Consider the following 15,184-nt stretch of genomic DNA (forward strand, 5'->3'; position numbering starts at 1 on the left):
CGGTGGGCTTTATTCTCATGGTCTCTTCACAAAGATTAGAATAAAACAAGAAAATTAATCTGGGCTCTAAAATGTGATTTAAAATGTAATATACAGTACTCTAATATTAGGGGTTTTGGTATTATGTCTGTTTGAAAATATTATATGATGTTTACATGGTAAAGGCTATTTCCTTACAGTTAGTTTAGACTTAGTAAGCTACTGTTTTTTCTCTGAAGTATACCAGAGACCATAATTTATTTTTAATTCATATTCAGAAGTCGAGGTTTTAGTATTAATAAAACCATGCTTAAGCCTTGCCTGCACTAAACCTTTTTTACTTAATTTCCCACCTTTACACTTGCTGCAGCTTTGTGGTTGGTAGCAACAGTGGTTACACAAGAGCAGCAGCCAGGGGTTTAACTACTGCATCATTTCTGCTTGTCCTGAGTAGTCTTTAATAATGCAGTAGTAAAAATGGAAGGCAACCTCTTCTTTGTGCTACCCCTGGTAAACATAATGGTGAGAATTTAAGGGAAAATAAATCCTAGTGTAGTTACAGCCTTAGATGCAATCGGGTGGAGTTAATTTCCTGTTCTGTTGGTAAGACAAAGTTGGCTTGACCAAAGGAACACTTTTCTCCACCCCAGCCCCTCCCCAGAACAACCTGATTTAGCCAGGGGGAGGAGTTAGTCACAGTATGATTAAGATTTTGGCACTCTTAATTTAAATCATGCTTTCACTTAACAGGAAAGTGAAGTTAAATTAGATATTTTAATAAAATTGTTACAGTAATTAAAACGTTTTATTGTGTAAGCTGAATTTGACATAGGTTAAAAATTATCAGTGTATTACTCTGTTAGAATGAAATCTAATCTGTGACTAAATTTGATCATGTTATGTCTGAAACAGTTATATGGTAAAATTTGTAAAATGTCGCTACATAAAAAAAATTTAAGATGTCGCTTTGGTAGGGAATCATGTTGACCTACTGTCTAACTGGGCTCTTAGTAGTGAGTCTTTTATTTATTAAACTAAAATGCTCTACAGGGCAATAAATAGCAGGTTTTAAAATATTATTAAAGAATTATTTAAAGGACTTGCCTCATAACTTATAGCCAAAGGTCGTAAGTTTGCTAGTACTTTTGGCGTGAAGGATCTTTATCTCTAGTTTTTTTTGCTACTGAAAATTATGTACATTTACCTAAGAATAGGATTTATAAATAATGGCAATGCCTACAGAATTTTATGGTACAAAATCAACAAGTATGTCATATGCCTGTTCAATGAAAAACTTGTCAGATTTAGGTATGAGATCCTGTTTTATATAACTTAAATATAGGTGTTTTAGAATAATACTGTTTTACTAATCTAAAAAGCATGTTGCATTTGAAAATAAGCTTGGCTTGGAGGACTGTGGTGTCTTCATTCTATTCTAAGGTCTTCCACCAACAGTGCCTCCCATCAGGATAGAAAAGAAATGCACTCCCTTTTAGAGAGAAGGAACTGGACACATTTTTCTGACTTTTTAGTTTGTTAAACGTCTGACTGACTGTTTTTTTTTTCTTTTGGGATTTTTTAAATTTCCTTTATACTGATAACGTTTTTTAAAGGAGCTGCTAGGTAGATATTTCAGTATTTAATTTAAACTGGATGTAGGAAAATTAGTTGGGAATTAATCCAATATATTATTTTTAAAATACTTTAAGGGCCTTAGCTGGTATGAAATACAGTGCATACTTGTTACTTGGAAGAATAACAGGACTTGGATTGCCCAAAAAGCTACTATTCACAGGCTGAAAATTCACAACTTTAGTTGCCCTCACAATCTTAGCTTAAACACTACTTTGAGTACACAGGCCTCATTCTGCTTGTATCTCTTAAGGGCTTTGGTATATTCCTTGCAAAAGTGTTACCATTTAATATACAGTGCCTTTCACTTGATTCAAACGTTGATTCTTCATTTAACTTTCTCAGGTTCAAAAGCCAGATAATTATACTGAAAATACTGTCAACTTTTTTTTTCAATCACTGGAGGTGATGATTGTGGGTTATAAAAACTTGTAATCCAATAAGGCAAAAATTCTGAATGAGAATAGAGCCCAAAGAAGATAATGAAATGAAATGTATTTTAAAGCTATTTTATTCTTAAAACAGTGTTGGAAAAAAATGAGCACTAGCATATGTCACATTCTGTATTATGGTGTTTCCATTTTAAATTACAGGATTATTGACTTGGATTAAGAGGTAGGCACTGTATTTTATCTTGAAAAACCCTTTAAGGTTCAAACTAATGCACTGATCACTGTGCTTGAAAAAGACAGGAATATGAAGATTGTACTGTGAAAACTGTCAAATCATTTTCTTAAATTATTTATCAGAATTAATGAGTTTTAGATTTTTTTGTAATGTGTTAGCTAAAACAAGAGGCTAGTAAGCTGGTTCTGCCCCCTCCCCCCACCTCCTCCCCAAGAAATACAAACTAAGGCTATATATTTTATCTTGGTAGACTCTAAATGGATTTTTGACAGTCCTGCATTGTAGTATTAGCATGCAGGGAAACCGCTGTCAATGTTTTTTAGATGATGGGACAGACTTCTGAATTTGAAATTTTGAATGTATCTAATTGGTGAAGGTACACAAAACTGTGCCTTTGTAAATGTTTATTTAAACAGGTGGTTTTGAATAGCTTACGTTCTGGAATGGTGTAATGTAGCAGAGCTTAAGAACGCAGTTATTACTTTGTGTGGAAAAGTTTGAATTGTCATGTTACTGTGTAATTGACTTGCTTTAAAATGAACAATAAATTTAATAAAATAAAGCCATTGTCTTGTTTTTTATCTACTTAGTGTTCATTTAAATTTGGATAAAAATACTCAAACCAAGTAGCTTTGAAGGTTTCTAGTTATTAAATGTATTCTCTCTTGGTAACATGATGGTTTAGTCATGTTAGTGTCAGTTCTTGTTTTTAATTGGACTTGACACTAACAATGACTTCATGGTTTTAAGTTTCTCCCTTTCCTTCTCTGCTTTCATTTAAAATAAGTAGCACAATACTTTCACCTCTAAAAGTAGTCCTTGCAAAATTTTAATTAATAGTAGAAATTTTTCTGTGATGAAATTGATTGAAATGAATGAATGAAAAAAATAAATATATATACACACACTATGATACTGTAGTTTTCAGTAGATGCATTGTATGTTGTGTTCAGCGTTTTCTTAGATTTACCAGGTGGACATAGAGGCAGCTTGGGGAAGAATTTTCATGAGGTAAAGTTTGGGGGCTCTAATGGAATTTGTTAAAAAGCAATGATGTTCTTTTATCAAATAATTACATAAAGGTTCTATTTATCATGAAAGAGTAAGGCAAGTTTGTTTTCATTTTTTTCATACCAGGGCCACAGCCATCTCTGGGAGTTAGTTTTGGAACACCATTCGGCTCAGGTATTGGCACTGGCTTGCAATCAAGTGGCTTAGGTTCTTCAAGCCTTGGAGGTACACTTTAACTTTTTTAATATTTCATTTAATTACTATACAGCACATCTGAATTTTAAAAAAAATCTTAAACTTTACTAAGAGGATAATCTGTTTCCAAGCTACATCTTCAGTATAGCAAAAAATGTTTTTTGTTTCCAAACTCCTTGATGCCTGGTAGAGAGGCTGGGGAAGATGAACCACAAAAGTTAGATCTAAGTTTGATATGGCTTGTAGACCTTAAGGTGAAAGGGAGATGGACATAACATAAACATGTGGAGATCAGATTTTTTTTAAACCATAGTACATCACCTGTGACTTTTTGTTAATAGGTATTTGAATTCAGCTGTAATTTAGTTATGATTTTTAAAGTAACTGTAAGACCTTAGGTACCTATGTCTCATTCAGTTCAGATTTGAAATTTACATTCTGTTGTTTATCGTTAACTTTGTCTGAGAAATTTCACCAGTGCTCGCCCAAATTCTAAATCTAAAAATTCTTTTTATCTTCTCATGACATGAGTTTAATAAGGCAAACTATTAGAAAAAATACCCATTTTGCACTTATTTTAGGAACTTGTTTGTGAAATTATAATTAAGCTTTTCTCTTGGCTTTCCAGTACAAAACTGAGCTTTATGAAATATGCGTCTCCACAAATCTGTGAACAATCATTATCAACTGGATTGTAAATATGACAAGAGAACTCATGCTTTATGGGCACCTGTAGACCTGCAGGATGCCTGCTCCGACATGGTTAATTACAGTACGTTGGAGGAAATGTGCTAACTAGCATGCTGCAGTAGCCTCGGCATATCATGTATTCAACGTCCCCATGCTTCAAAATGGCAGCAGGGGTGCTTTACCTAAAGTTTGTTGAACGAGCTTTAGTTAAAGTGCCCCTGCTGCCATCTGGAAACACAGAACACTGAATACATGAGACACTGTGGCGATTTAGTAAGAGCTGCTCTCAGGAGCCAGCTGTATTGCATCCTAAACAAATCTGAACTGTAATCTCAAATTGTAAACTTTTTTAGAATAGTCAAATTGCTGCAATATTCATTGCAATCACATGACTAAAGTGTGCCTTATGTGCCTAAAACAAGAAAAATAACTAAGCTACATAGCAGCTTAAAAGAAGTCTTATAGGAAGCACTTCCCATAATGTTCTTGGGTTTTATAAAAACACAGGGGAAGGCCGTTTCCCTCCCCCAACGAGTTTTTATAATTTGTTCAGAATATTCTTTAGATGTATAAATTACAGAAGCTTATTGCTAGCAAATTTATGAAACTTAAACTCTGTTTAGATATTTGAAGCCTTTGATTTTGGGATGGAGGGGTTGGTAATACTTAAGGAGGCACTTTTCCCCTATTTTTTGCATATCAAGTTGTAAAATCCTGATTTCTTTTATGTGAGTGCAATATATGGGATTATGACAGATCATGAAGAATAATTTTAATGGCAAAATCCTGATACAGTTTGGGGGAGAGGAGAAGCAAAAGTTCGCCTTGAAACGAAACGAACACTTCAAAAATTCAGAAATTTTAAATCGAGATGCATTTAAAAAAACATTTTTAATTGCATACTCTTCAAAATGCATTTTTTGAGGGACCTTGCTCCCCATCTTTATTATGGATGGCAGTCACGTTAGAAGATTAACGGGTGAATTTCTGTACTTCTGATGTGTAAATTGTCTGCTTCTTCACAATTTAGAAGAGTTTGTTGTGATGGCCCAGATACCTTTCTAAGTCGTTCAGAACTCGTTTAAAAACTGGGTTGGACAAGAAATTGGAACGTATACTACAGTGAACGCTTTTTTATATTCATGCAGCATGTGACATTGTACATAGCTATACAATTTATTATTCATATTTATCACATGTAAATTATTTTCTCTTTCTGATTGTTAAATATTTTTGTTTTGAGGTTAGTCAAATTGCTGCACTATTTGTTGCGATCACATGACTAAAGAATACATTCCAACTGACCTTTTACTATCAAGTTACATTTCCATTAAGTGCTTCTAGTGAAATGTTAGTTTTTCATTAAGAACTTACCATGATATGGTCATAAAACTAAATTTGACCAAATTAGTTTAATATAAGTATTACTTGTTACCATGCTCAAACTGTAAGAGCAGGAGAGACTTTTAATATTAAAAATTAGAGAGTTGTAGCTCATATTTTTGATCTTGGGCAAAGTTTTTTGTCCAGTGCAAGTGGGCTTATTTCTATTTGACTTGTATTGGAATCTAAGGACTTATCATACAGAAAAGTCAGGTTTTAAGCCAGAGCATTTCCATTCCGAGTTTGGGAGTCATGTACTAAATTTGTTTTAAAACTGTGTTTTGGTTCAAAAAGTAGGACAATTTTCTGATGTAGACAAAGTCTAACCTTACTGGAGCCAAGTTCCTAGGCTAGTCATGTAACTTAAAAAAAAATTGATTTAAGTTTTATCCATTGGTATGATGTTACATGATGGACTGACATCATATCACTGAAATTCCCCTTTTTAATAGTAAATAGAATAACATGGTTATGAACGCAAACATTTCCATTTAACTGTAGTTATTTACTGTTCAGTAAGATCATGTGACTTTACAGTTAGGTGAGATCATTCAGTATCTCATTTGTAAATGAAATTTACTAATAGCTTAACATTCTCAACTGCTTTTCTGTTCATGGATTCCTGTTTTCATGCAGAAATTAGTGCAGGTTGCATTTAGAAAGTTTCAGAAGCAATATAAATTTACTGAATAGTAAGTTTTATGCAAGTAACTTTAAAACAAATTAAATCCTAAAAGCTTAATACTTTAAATTGCTGTGTCTTCGTTACCAGTTCTTTTACATTACATTTCTTTACTACTATCCTAATAGGATTTGGAAGTAGTTCTGCTTTTGGAAGCAATGCTACAGGCTCATCATCATTTGGATTTGGAGCTACAAATAAACCCTCAGGAAGTCTTAGCGCAGGTTTGTTTTTAACTGAATTCCAATTTGTTTTTCTTAAATACAGGTGCATAATTTAACTTCAGGTATCACAAATCTTGCAACACATTTTAAAATAGTAATTGCAATAAGGATCCAATGTTTTAAGTTTCCTTTACAGTATAACTGTTTAAAATATTTTCTCAAAAAATTAATATTAGGAAAAGTTTAAAAAAAAATCCTAATTTTATACTGTTCCCCTAAAGGAAATGGGAATTGTCCCATGGAATGGCATCTCCCATTTAGAAAATCAGATTGACTCGCATATTGAACTACCTTTCTTCTATTTCATACTGTTATTTTGACTACTTCCTGCTTGCAGCTCATTCTATTCTTGATGTTATGCTTTGTTTTACTAATTTCTTAATGATAAAATCAATACAGGCTCTTAATCCAAACTTCCCAAATTTTTTGTACTTGAAATTTGGATATGAATTCTGCAGTTGGAAACCATATTTAAATTTCTGATTATTTTATATAAGCCAGTTCAGAAAGGGATTAGACAAATTCATGGAGGACTGGTCTATTTGGAGAAGAGTTGGGATTGTATCCTTTTGACATCCCTAAACCAATGATGGTTGATGCCAGGAAGGGCATGACAGTAAATGACTTGCTCTAGACATGCCTTTTATATATTCTTTCTGAAGTATGTACTGCTTGCTACGATCAGAGACAGAATACATGAACCATTGGTTTGACCAGGATGGTACTACATATGCTTTTAATAGGCTTTAGTTGGATGTGGGGTTTGTTTTCCTCCACTGTTTATTTAATAGAAACTTAAAGATGATCATCTTCCAGGGTGAGTTTTAAAAATGTGCTTATTATTTTTGTCTAAGTACAATGCATTAAGAATGAATGATTTTCAGTAACACTGAAGAAAAAGGTTGTTGGTTTTCCAAGTGGAACTCTAACTCATTTATTTTTGCCAAATGCTCCATGTGCTAATTTTTGCCACCTGTCTTGATTAATCCAGAATTAATCTTTCAAATAAGGCACAAACAGTATTTAATTTTTTAACAGTAAATTACAAAATTGAAATAAGCTAATGCTCATGGATGCATAACGTCTTGGTGCATAATGTCCTGGTGCTACATATCATATCTGTAGTTGAATCTGCAAAATTTGAACTCCAGCATTCTTCACGTTTGGTAACTAATGTAACATTTGTAATGTCGGGGATAAAGTAAACACAATTAAAATGTTTTAAAATGATCTTGTAGGTTCTTGCCTTGTGAGTTGAAATACGTTTATTAATTGATGTTTCCTGTACTAGTGCTATTCAGTTTAAAATTTAAATTTTATGAAATGTGAAACTTAATCTTTTGTCTGCAAAGTTTAATCTCCCTAGATTTGGAAAGAATATATAAAATAAAGGTATAGAAAGCTAAAACAATGTAATACTTTAAGGTTTGTTTGTTTGTTTACTGTATGCTAAAATCCTGATTCAGGCACTTAGAAACTTCTGAAGCAAGTAGTTTTAAATTGGAACCTGGATAAAGTGGTACACTAATCAATTATGCTGTTGTTCAACTTTCATTATGTTCTATGTGGGAGATAGTAAGGATTACAAAATTCCAGGTAATTTTGATAGCCCATAAATAAATTGACCCTTTCCACGTTTGCATTCCTGTGTCACATGGCCTCTGAATTGAATGTGATTTAAAAAAATATACCACATCTTGTGTATTAATTCTTTTTTTCTGGTATTGTTACAGCAGCGCTAAACAGAAACCATTGTTTTGTAGTATCTTGCAATACTTTGGTAATGACAATTTCAGCAGCCTTTTGTTTATCAGATTGCTTGCAAATATTACTCGGAACTTCTTTCTGGTGGTACCTGTACCTCCCTAGGCTTTCTGACTGACAACCAACTTTAGACCTTTATAATATACTATCCACTAGTTAAATTATTTTTAATTGTAGGATTTATAGTCTTTCAAAATGAAAATATAGGTGTTCCCTAGTTAGTTCTTTCCTCACTTTTTTTTTAAACATACGCTGCTTGTTGTTCCAACGATTGCCAATATTAACTAAAAGGTAGGCAGGTCAGAATGTTAGCTAGTTAATGTTAATTCCCTGTAAGCTCCCCTTCACTTATCTTATAGTATTGATGCAAATTACAATTGTAATATTCCTCTTATGTTTTGTACCATTATCTTTGCTTAAAATGGCAGATTCAAGACCCTGGGGCTTCAAGTCCTGTCCATGCCACGGTGGTTTCATTTTACTTGATGGCAGCCATGGCTGCTATTTTGGGTTTTGGGGGGGTCAGTTTGTTTGTTTTGTTTTGATGACACTGCTGTTTCATACACCATTCTTTTAAACTAAAAGATCTAGGGACACTTAGCTAAAGTTACATATCACTCAGTTAATGAGAGACTTCCGCTTTAAGAAACAACTTCCATTTTGGAGGTTGACCCTTCTCCTAGTTGGCAGATCTCCCCCTATGTGCAGCACTCACAGTTGGTAGTAGCTGTACTAGTGGTGCAACACTATTGGACAAGGACTTGGGACCATCAAAGACTACCCTGACACTGAAGACCACTACCAAAGCAAGATAAAGGTGACTGCCTCTCACCAAAAGGGAAAGCTTAAACAATAACATTTTTCCTGAAGTGAAGTGGCTCAAATCTGACTTAATGAAAAAGCACAGGGTACCGATTGATACTGGAGTTGTTTTGAGATGACTATAGCTTTAATAATACTAGCTAACATAATGTGAGAGAAGCATAGCTATACCTGTAGAATTGCCCATGATATCAGTGTCACTATGTTTGGTGCTGGTATGCTTCTTTGACCCCTTGGTACACCAGTCTGCTTAAGATCCATACTGTTTGTGTTAGAAGTTGTATTGTCATCTTAACTGGGGGGGGGGGATCTTTTCCTCACAGTATAAGAGAGAGTGTTCACTTTTTTCATGTAGTTAAGAAGCCTTCTCCTGACCAACCAGGAATGCTTATTTCTGAGCCTGGACTCATTCATCTTGGGTGTTGGACCAGTGTGGTCTGTCTTACCAGAGTCAGTCTTAACCATATATTCACCTTGCTCCTGCTGGACATCCCAGTGATATCTGTTTCAGGTGTCAAGTTGTCAGCCTCCATCTTATCACTGGAAAATATAAAGTTCATGTTTTCCTTTTGCTTCAGTTGCTAAACCAATGTCCACAAACAGGAAGGAGTAAAGATAGTTTGCAGAGGTGAAGCAAAAAGGTTTAGAGCTTCCAGAGCAATGTCTTTCATCCTATATGAGACTGTTGCAATCTTCTCTCAATGATAGTCTTCTCCTTGGCTCCTGTGCCATGTCCAGATGCTCTTTTAGAGCCTTCCAGGCACTGTTCTCTCTCACAGAGACTCTTAGAGAGCTTAACAGTTGCCTCTCACAAGTATTTCATGTGCCCACCCAATATCAAGTTTGTTGGTGGCTTCTGTGGCTAATAAGATAATTCAGCAGTTTTTAAAGTATGCTATAAGACAAGGAACTGAAGCAATTAGATTTCGTTGTGCAGAAAAAAAGAACTTCCGTGTCAGAATCACTCCAGCTATAATTAACCACCTATCAAGTCTCTGGGTAAAATATCCTCCTTTCTGGGCTGAGCCCCTCAGGACTCCAGAGAAGAGTTGAAAGCCATCAAGGCAGAAACTTACCTGGAATGGTGTAGTCAGGGACAGTCCTGCCTTGAGCACAGGGTTGGACTAGATGATATCCTGAGATATCTTCTAATCCTAATTTTAATTCTATGCCAGCTAGGGAGAGAGACCTCTTAATCAGCAGTTATGGATGCATTGGCCACTGCAGCAACTATGCTTGGAGCCTTATGGTTGCAGGCCTTCAGCATTTCTCAGGAGTGCAGAACACTGTTGTGGACATGCCCCATGAGGGTGCAGATTAGTTGGCACATACAGATGATGTATTACATTCCTTGAAGGACTTCTAGGTACAAGCTTTACCCATTGTGCACCTATAGCTTAGCCCTGAATTGCACACGAGCTTTGTAAATTCTAACCAAATTATCATAGGAAAGGAGGGTTGGAAAGAACCTCAAAAGGTCATGTAATGCAGCCCCCTACTGAAGGCAGGGAGATGATAGCAGTCTTTAAATAGCTGAAGTACCGCCACAAACAAGGAAAACACCTTTTCTCTTTTCCATGCAGAGAGTGGGACACAGATCAATGACTTGAAGTTGCAGCAAAGTAGGTTTAGATTGGATATTGGGGATTTTTTTTCCGTTGTTAGAACTGTGTGGTAGTGGAGTAGACTGCCTAGGGAAGTTGTGGAACCTCCATCATTGGAGGTGTTCGAGAAGAGGTTGGATAAGCATTGGCCAGGTATGATCTAGGAGCAGTTATACCTGTGTTCTGCTATGGGCATTTCCCATGTTTCTGGGCTGTCTTGGCAGCTGCATGAGGCTGGGAAGGAATTGTTCCCTTCCTGCTGCTACATGTATGTGGGAGTGTGCAGGAAGGGTGTTTTGCCCTCCTTGGAGGCATTGGGGAGTTGGCTGTACCCAAGAGTGGGGTTTTGCCAGCATTTCTCCTAGGGCTGAAACATGGAGATTCCTGGCTAAGGAGTGGAGATTCCAGACAGACTGCTGTACTTGGGGTCAGGAAAGAATTTTACCCTATGGGCAGATTGGCATGGACTGGGGGGGAAGGGGGGTTGCATTACTTTGTAGCACGGGGTGTGGCCCTCTTCCTTGAATCTCTCAAGTATATAACAGTCTTTGCAGCAGTAGGATGTTTGCTGCCATGGTCCCCCTCCTTTATCTGTGGCAGTTTAGGGTGTTTATCTCTTGTGGTTATGTCAAGTTTGACTCTGTATTTTTGTGAATAGGTTAGACAATGGATTTGTATAGGATGGTTTGGATAGATGGGGATGATCCTGCTTCAGGCAGAGCGTTGGACCAGATAATCTCTGGAGGTCCCTTCCAGCCCTACTTTTCTATGATTTTAAGGCAGGAGTGTCCCTGACTAAATTATCCCAGCCAGGCAGGTGTCTGTCTAACCTGCTCTTGAAAACTTACACAGATGGAGATACCAGTTTCTCTTGGTAATCAGTTCCAATGCTTGACCACTCTCAGTCAGAAAGTTCCTCCTAATCTCCAACCTAAATTTCCCCTGTTAAAACTTGAGGCCACTGCTTTTAGTCTTGTCCCCTACAAGCAATGGCATCAAGTTTCAGTAGGGGAAATTTAGGTTGGAGATTATTCTGTGGAATGAATGCTTGCACATTCAGTTTCAGTTTAAAGGAATTGCTCGCTCTCTCTCTCTTTTTTTTTTTTTTTTACTGTAGCAAAATTCTCTAAACTATTGAGATTTTTTTCCCCCAAAAGCAGTCTCTTCACAGATACTGTGTCTTCTACTGTGATTCACAGAAGTTTAGGGCTGGAAGGGACCTCATGAGCTCCAAAGGGCTTTTTTAAACATCTAAAACTTAGCAAGGATTAGATTAGGGCCTGTCTCATACATTAGGAATACGTGACAGTGTTGTCTAATCTATAGGGCACAAGACTAGGAACTCTGTTTCCAGCTCTGCACTGACCAGTCCAAGTCACTTTCACCTCTCTTATGTTTCTGCTTCTCCTCCACCCCTTGTTTGTCTTGTCTATTTAGATTGTAAGCATTTAGCACAGGCACTATCTCTGTATAATGCCTTGCATAGAAGAGCCCCAGTCTCAGTTGAGCTAAACAAATTAGCTATCACCCTATAGGGTGTTAGTAACCTATAGGTCTACAGTACTTCAGCATCTCACCTACTGCAGCAGGTCTAAAATATATTGGTAGTGTGCCATAATATTTTGGATTCACATTAATATCTTCAGAGTAGGGCAGCTACTAATAATTAATTAGTTTTCATTCATATATTGGAGGGGAAATGTCTGAAATTATTTAAGTTTGACTTCTGACTTAAAATTTTCCCTCCTTTACAAGGCTTTGGCAGCTCGAGTACATCTGGGTTCAACTTCAGCAATCCTGGCATCACAGCATCAGCTGGTCTGACATTCGGGGTGTCTCATCCTGCAACTGCAGGGTTTGGGACAGGAGGGCAACTTCTTCAGTTGAAGAAACCTCCAGCTGGAAACAAGAGAGGGAAAAGATAAACGTGCTGTTGGGAAGGGGGAAGCAAATCAACTTTGATCCTAAAAATCTATTTTTCTAAATTGATGCAGTAAATAAATTGCATCCTAGGAGATTTATAAAATTTTGCTACTTTTCCCTATTCTGGAATATGAAATGTAATCATAATGAACAGTTATTTTCCTGTGAATAGAAACCCATTTATGTATTTTTATTTTTGTTCCTAGTTTTAGAAATGTTCTATACTGCATTATTAAAGAATCTTGGAAAACCATGTATTTAACCTAATGTTACTAGCAGAATATTTTTTGTTAATGAGCTTTATATACCATATGAATATATGCATATTTGTTTTTTGTACAGATAAACTATATTCTAGTACAGATGCTAGAGTTCATATCTTCTGTTCCTGGATATGGCCTTTAAATCTACTTCAGGGTCTTTCTTTGTGTATATGGATGTAACTATATACAGTACAGTGCGCACACTTGTGTGTATGTATGTGTATATATAATAAAAACAGGTGCAAACTTTGCCCCATGAAAAATCTACAATTTTTCTTTTCTTTGGGTATACCTTTTCCATGTTCTAGGTTCCCATCTCCCATTGCTCCTGAGAATATCAAATAGTGGTCCCAGGCTGCAATATCTTTACAGCCTTTTAAAAAGTTGAAATGTATACTACTGTGTAACTATAGCAAATAATACTCCATTGCCTGTTTTGTCTTCAGCATCTTCCTTTCCCCATTTAGCACCCAACTCCAAAGAAGAATCTGGAGAGCCTTTTGGACAAAGGTGTTCCACAGATAATGTTCCTAAACCAATCTCTCCTGGGTTTAGCAGCAATTCTGGTTCTGCTGTGATACAGGAGCAAATTCAAGATTAAGAGACTGACTTGGAGGCAAAGAGCTGTGAATGTGATGGTCTCTTTCTCTACCATTAGAGTAGAGTAAGAGTAGCCACTCTTACTGAAAACCATAATTTAACCATTCCAAAACAGAGTTGATTCACTAGCCGAGAGGCTGCTAGTTGGAGCTGTTAGCATTGACTCCAGAAGGAGTTGCTTACATGCCCTTTGCACCAGGTATAGCACAATAAATAGCTGCTAAGGAATAGAGCAAAACGTTGTAATTTGAGGGCTAAGCTATTGCAGAAGTAGAACTAGGAGGGGTCTCTATATTATGGCATCTGATATGTTGGGCTGCATCTCCAACTCTGCACGTTCTAGAAAAGAGCAGGAAAAAAACTTACGGAGATACTGCTTTATGTGAGAGAGATGCCAAATCAGTCTGATTTTTGCAAAATCAGGATATCAGGTGGAATGTGTGTGTGGAATTTTGCAGATCTGTTGCTTTTTATAGGGAAGATGTTTTGTATATAACATGCATCAAGTGAACATTCAGAATCACTTGCATCCAGGCACCTTTTTTTCTAAAAACAGATACAATGCATAAAAAATTTCTAGTATGAAGTCGGTTGCTTTCAATTGTAAGTGTTGTTGAGAACCATTTTGTATGTTCTGGAAGTGATGTCTGCACACAGCAGTGATTGGCCTTTGACAAATGTACAGTTTTCTGTTTCTTTTGTGTTCAGAAATAAGGGAGTCCGTTTTGAGCACAGAACTTTCCACTTTTGTACATGTGTGTTATTGCATCTCTAATGTGAGTGTTTTCTTTGGGAGGGAATGGATAGTGTGTGTGTTAAGACTGACAAATTAAAAGCTTAAAATTCATTTAAACTTCAATCTTTTTTAAACCTTGCATTGGGCTGCAGTCCAAACCCTAATGTTTGTATTTCTTTGTTACTCCTTTTTTTTAATAGTTAAACTTTAAAATGTTGAACCACTGGACTTGTAATGTATTAATTTGTTAAACTGGGTTTTTAAATGTGCTGTTTGTCCACGTGTGCAACCTATCATTGTGCAAATAAAAACTGAATGCTGTGATCCTTGCAACAAGTATTTGCCTGTTTGCAGAATCCCCCCTATCACCAGAGTTCTTTGTATCACTTTGACAAGGCAGTAGTTTTTTTAAACAAGGCAATAATTGTCCTTTGTCAGCTGCATAAATAAGCAAAATATCTACCAGTATTGCATATGAAAAACAAAACAAAAAAAAATCAACTCATGTTTAGAACCATCGTTAGAGAACTGGTTCACATCAGTAACATAGCTGTTAAAATGTCCTTTTTGTAAGTGAAGAAAGGAAATAATGTATTTTGCAGTCAACGACAACTCGCAATTTTGAAAAGTTTATTTTTAGCCCCAAAAGATTATTGCAGCTTTCTGTTGTAGCTGTGCTTTCCATGGACCACCACAGCTGTAAATGTTTCTGCTTGTAATAAGTTCTCTAGTTCTCATTTGAAAAAAATTATCTAGTAGGATTGTAATATAAATAAATGTAATGCTTGGCTAAGGTGCTACAAATGTTGCCAACATATCAGCCAATAAGTAGTTGTACTTAAGTGTTGTTATATAAAATTTGAACATTCCAATTTTTTTTTTCCATTTCCATTCTCAACCAGGATGCCACGGCACCCTAGGGTGCCTTCAGATCCTTTCAGGAGTGCCTCAGGATGCTATACAATGGTAGTATTATTAGGTGTGCAAACATGATTTGCAATTTGCAAAATAAACCTAAAGATTTCAAATAAGAGTTCATCATGTTTAAA

The 15,184-nt window shown here is 36.0% G+C and overlaps 1 protein-coding gene across 1 annotated transcript in view; it reads left to right on the forward strand.

Moving 5' to 3' along the window:
* The window catches only part of NUP58 (nucleoporin 58), a 62,281-nt gene extending 47,836 nt beyond the window's left edge, over positions 1 to 14,445 (forward strand). The window contains exons 15-17 of the mRNA XM_019523789.1: positions 3,376 to 3,474; positions 6,328 to 6,423; positions 12,369 to 14,445. Coding sequence (XP_019379334.1) covers positions 3,376 to 3,474; positions 6,328 to 6,423; positions 12,369 to 12,538 — 365 coding nt within the window. The 3' untranslated portion in view covers positions 12,539 to 14,445. The remainder of the gene's footprint in view (positions 1 to 3,375; positions 3,475 to 6,327; positions 6,424 to 12,368) is intronic.
* The last annotated feature ends 739 nt before the right edge of the window (positions 14,446 to 15,184 follow it).

The sequence above is a fragment of the Gavialis gangeticus genome, unplaced genomic scaffold, assembly GCF_001723915.1.
Source record: "Gavialis gangeticus isolate Ggan-Ray unplaced genomic scaffold, GavGan_comp1, whole genome shotgun sequence".
In the NCBI taxonomy this organism is placed as follows: Eukaryota; Metazoa; Chordata; order Crocodylia; family Gavialidae; genus Gavialis; species Gavialis gangeticus.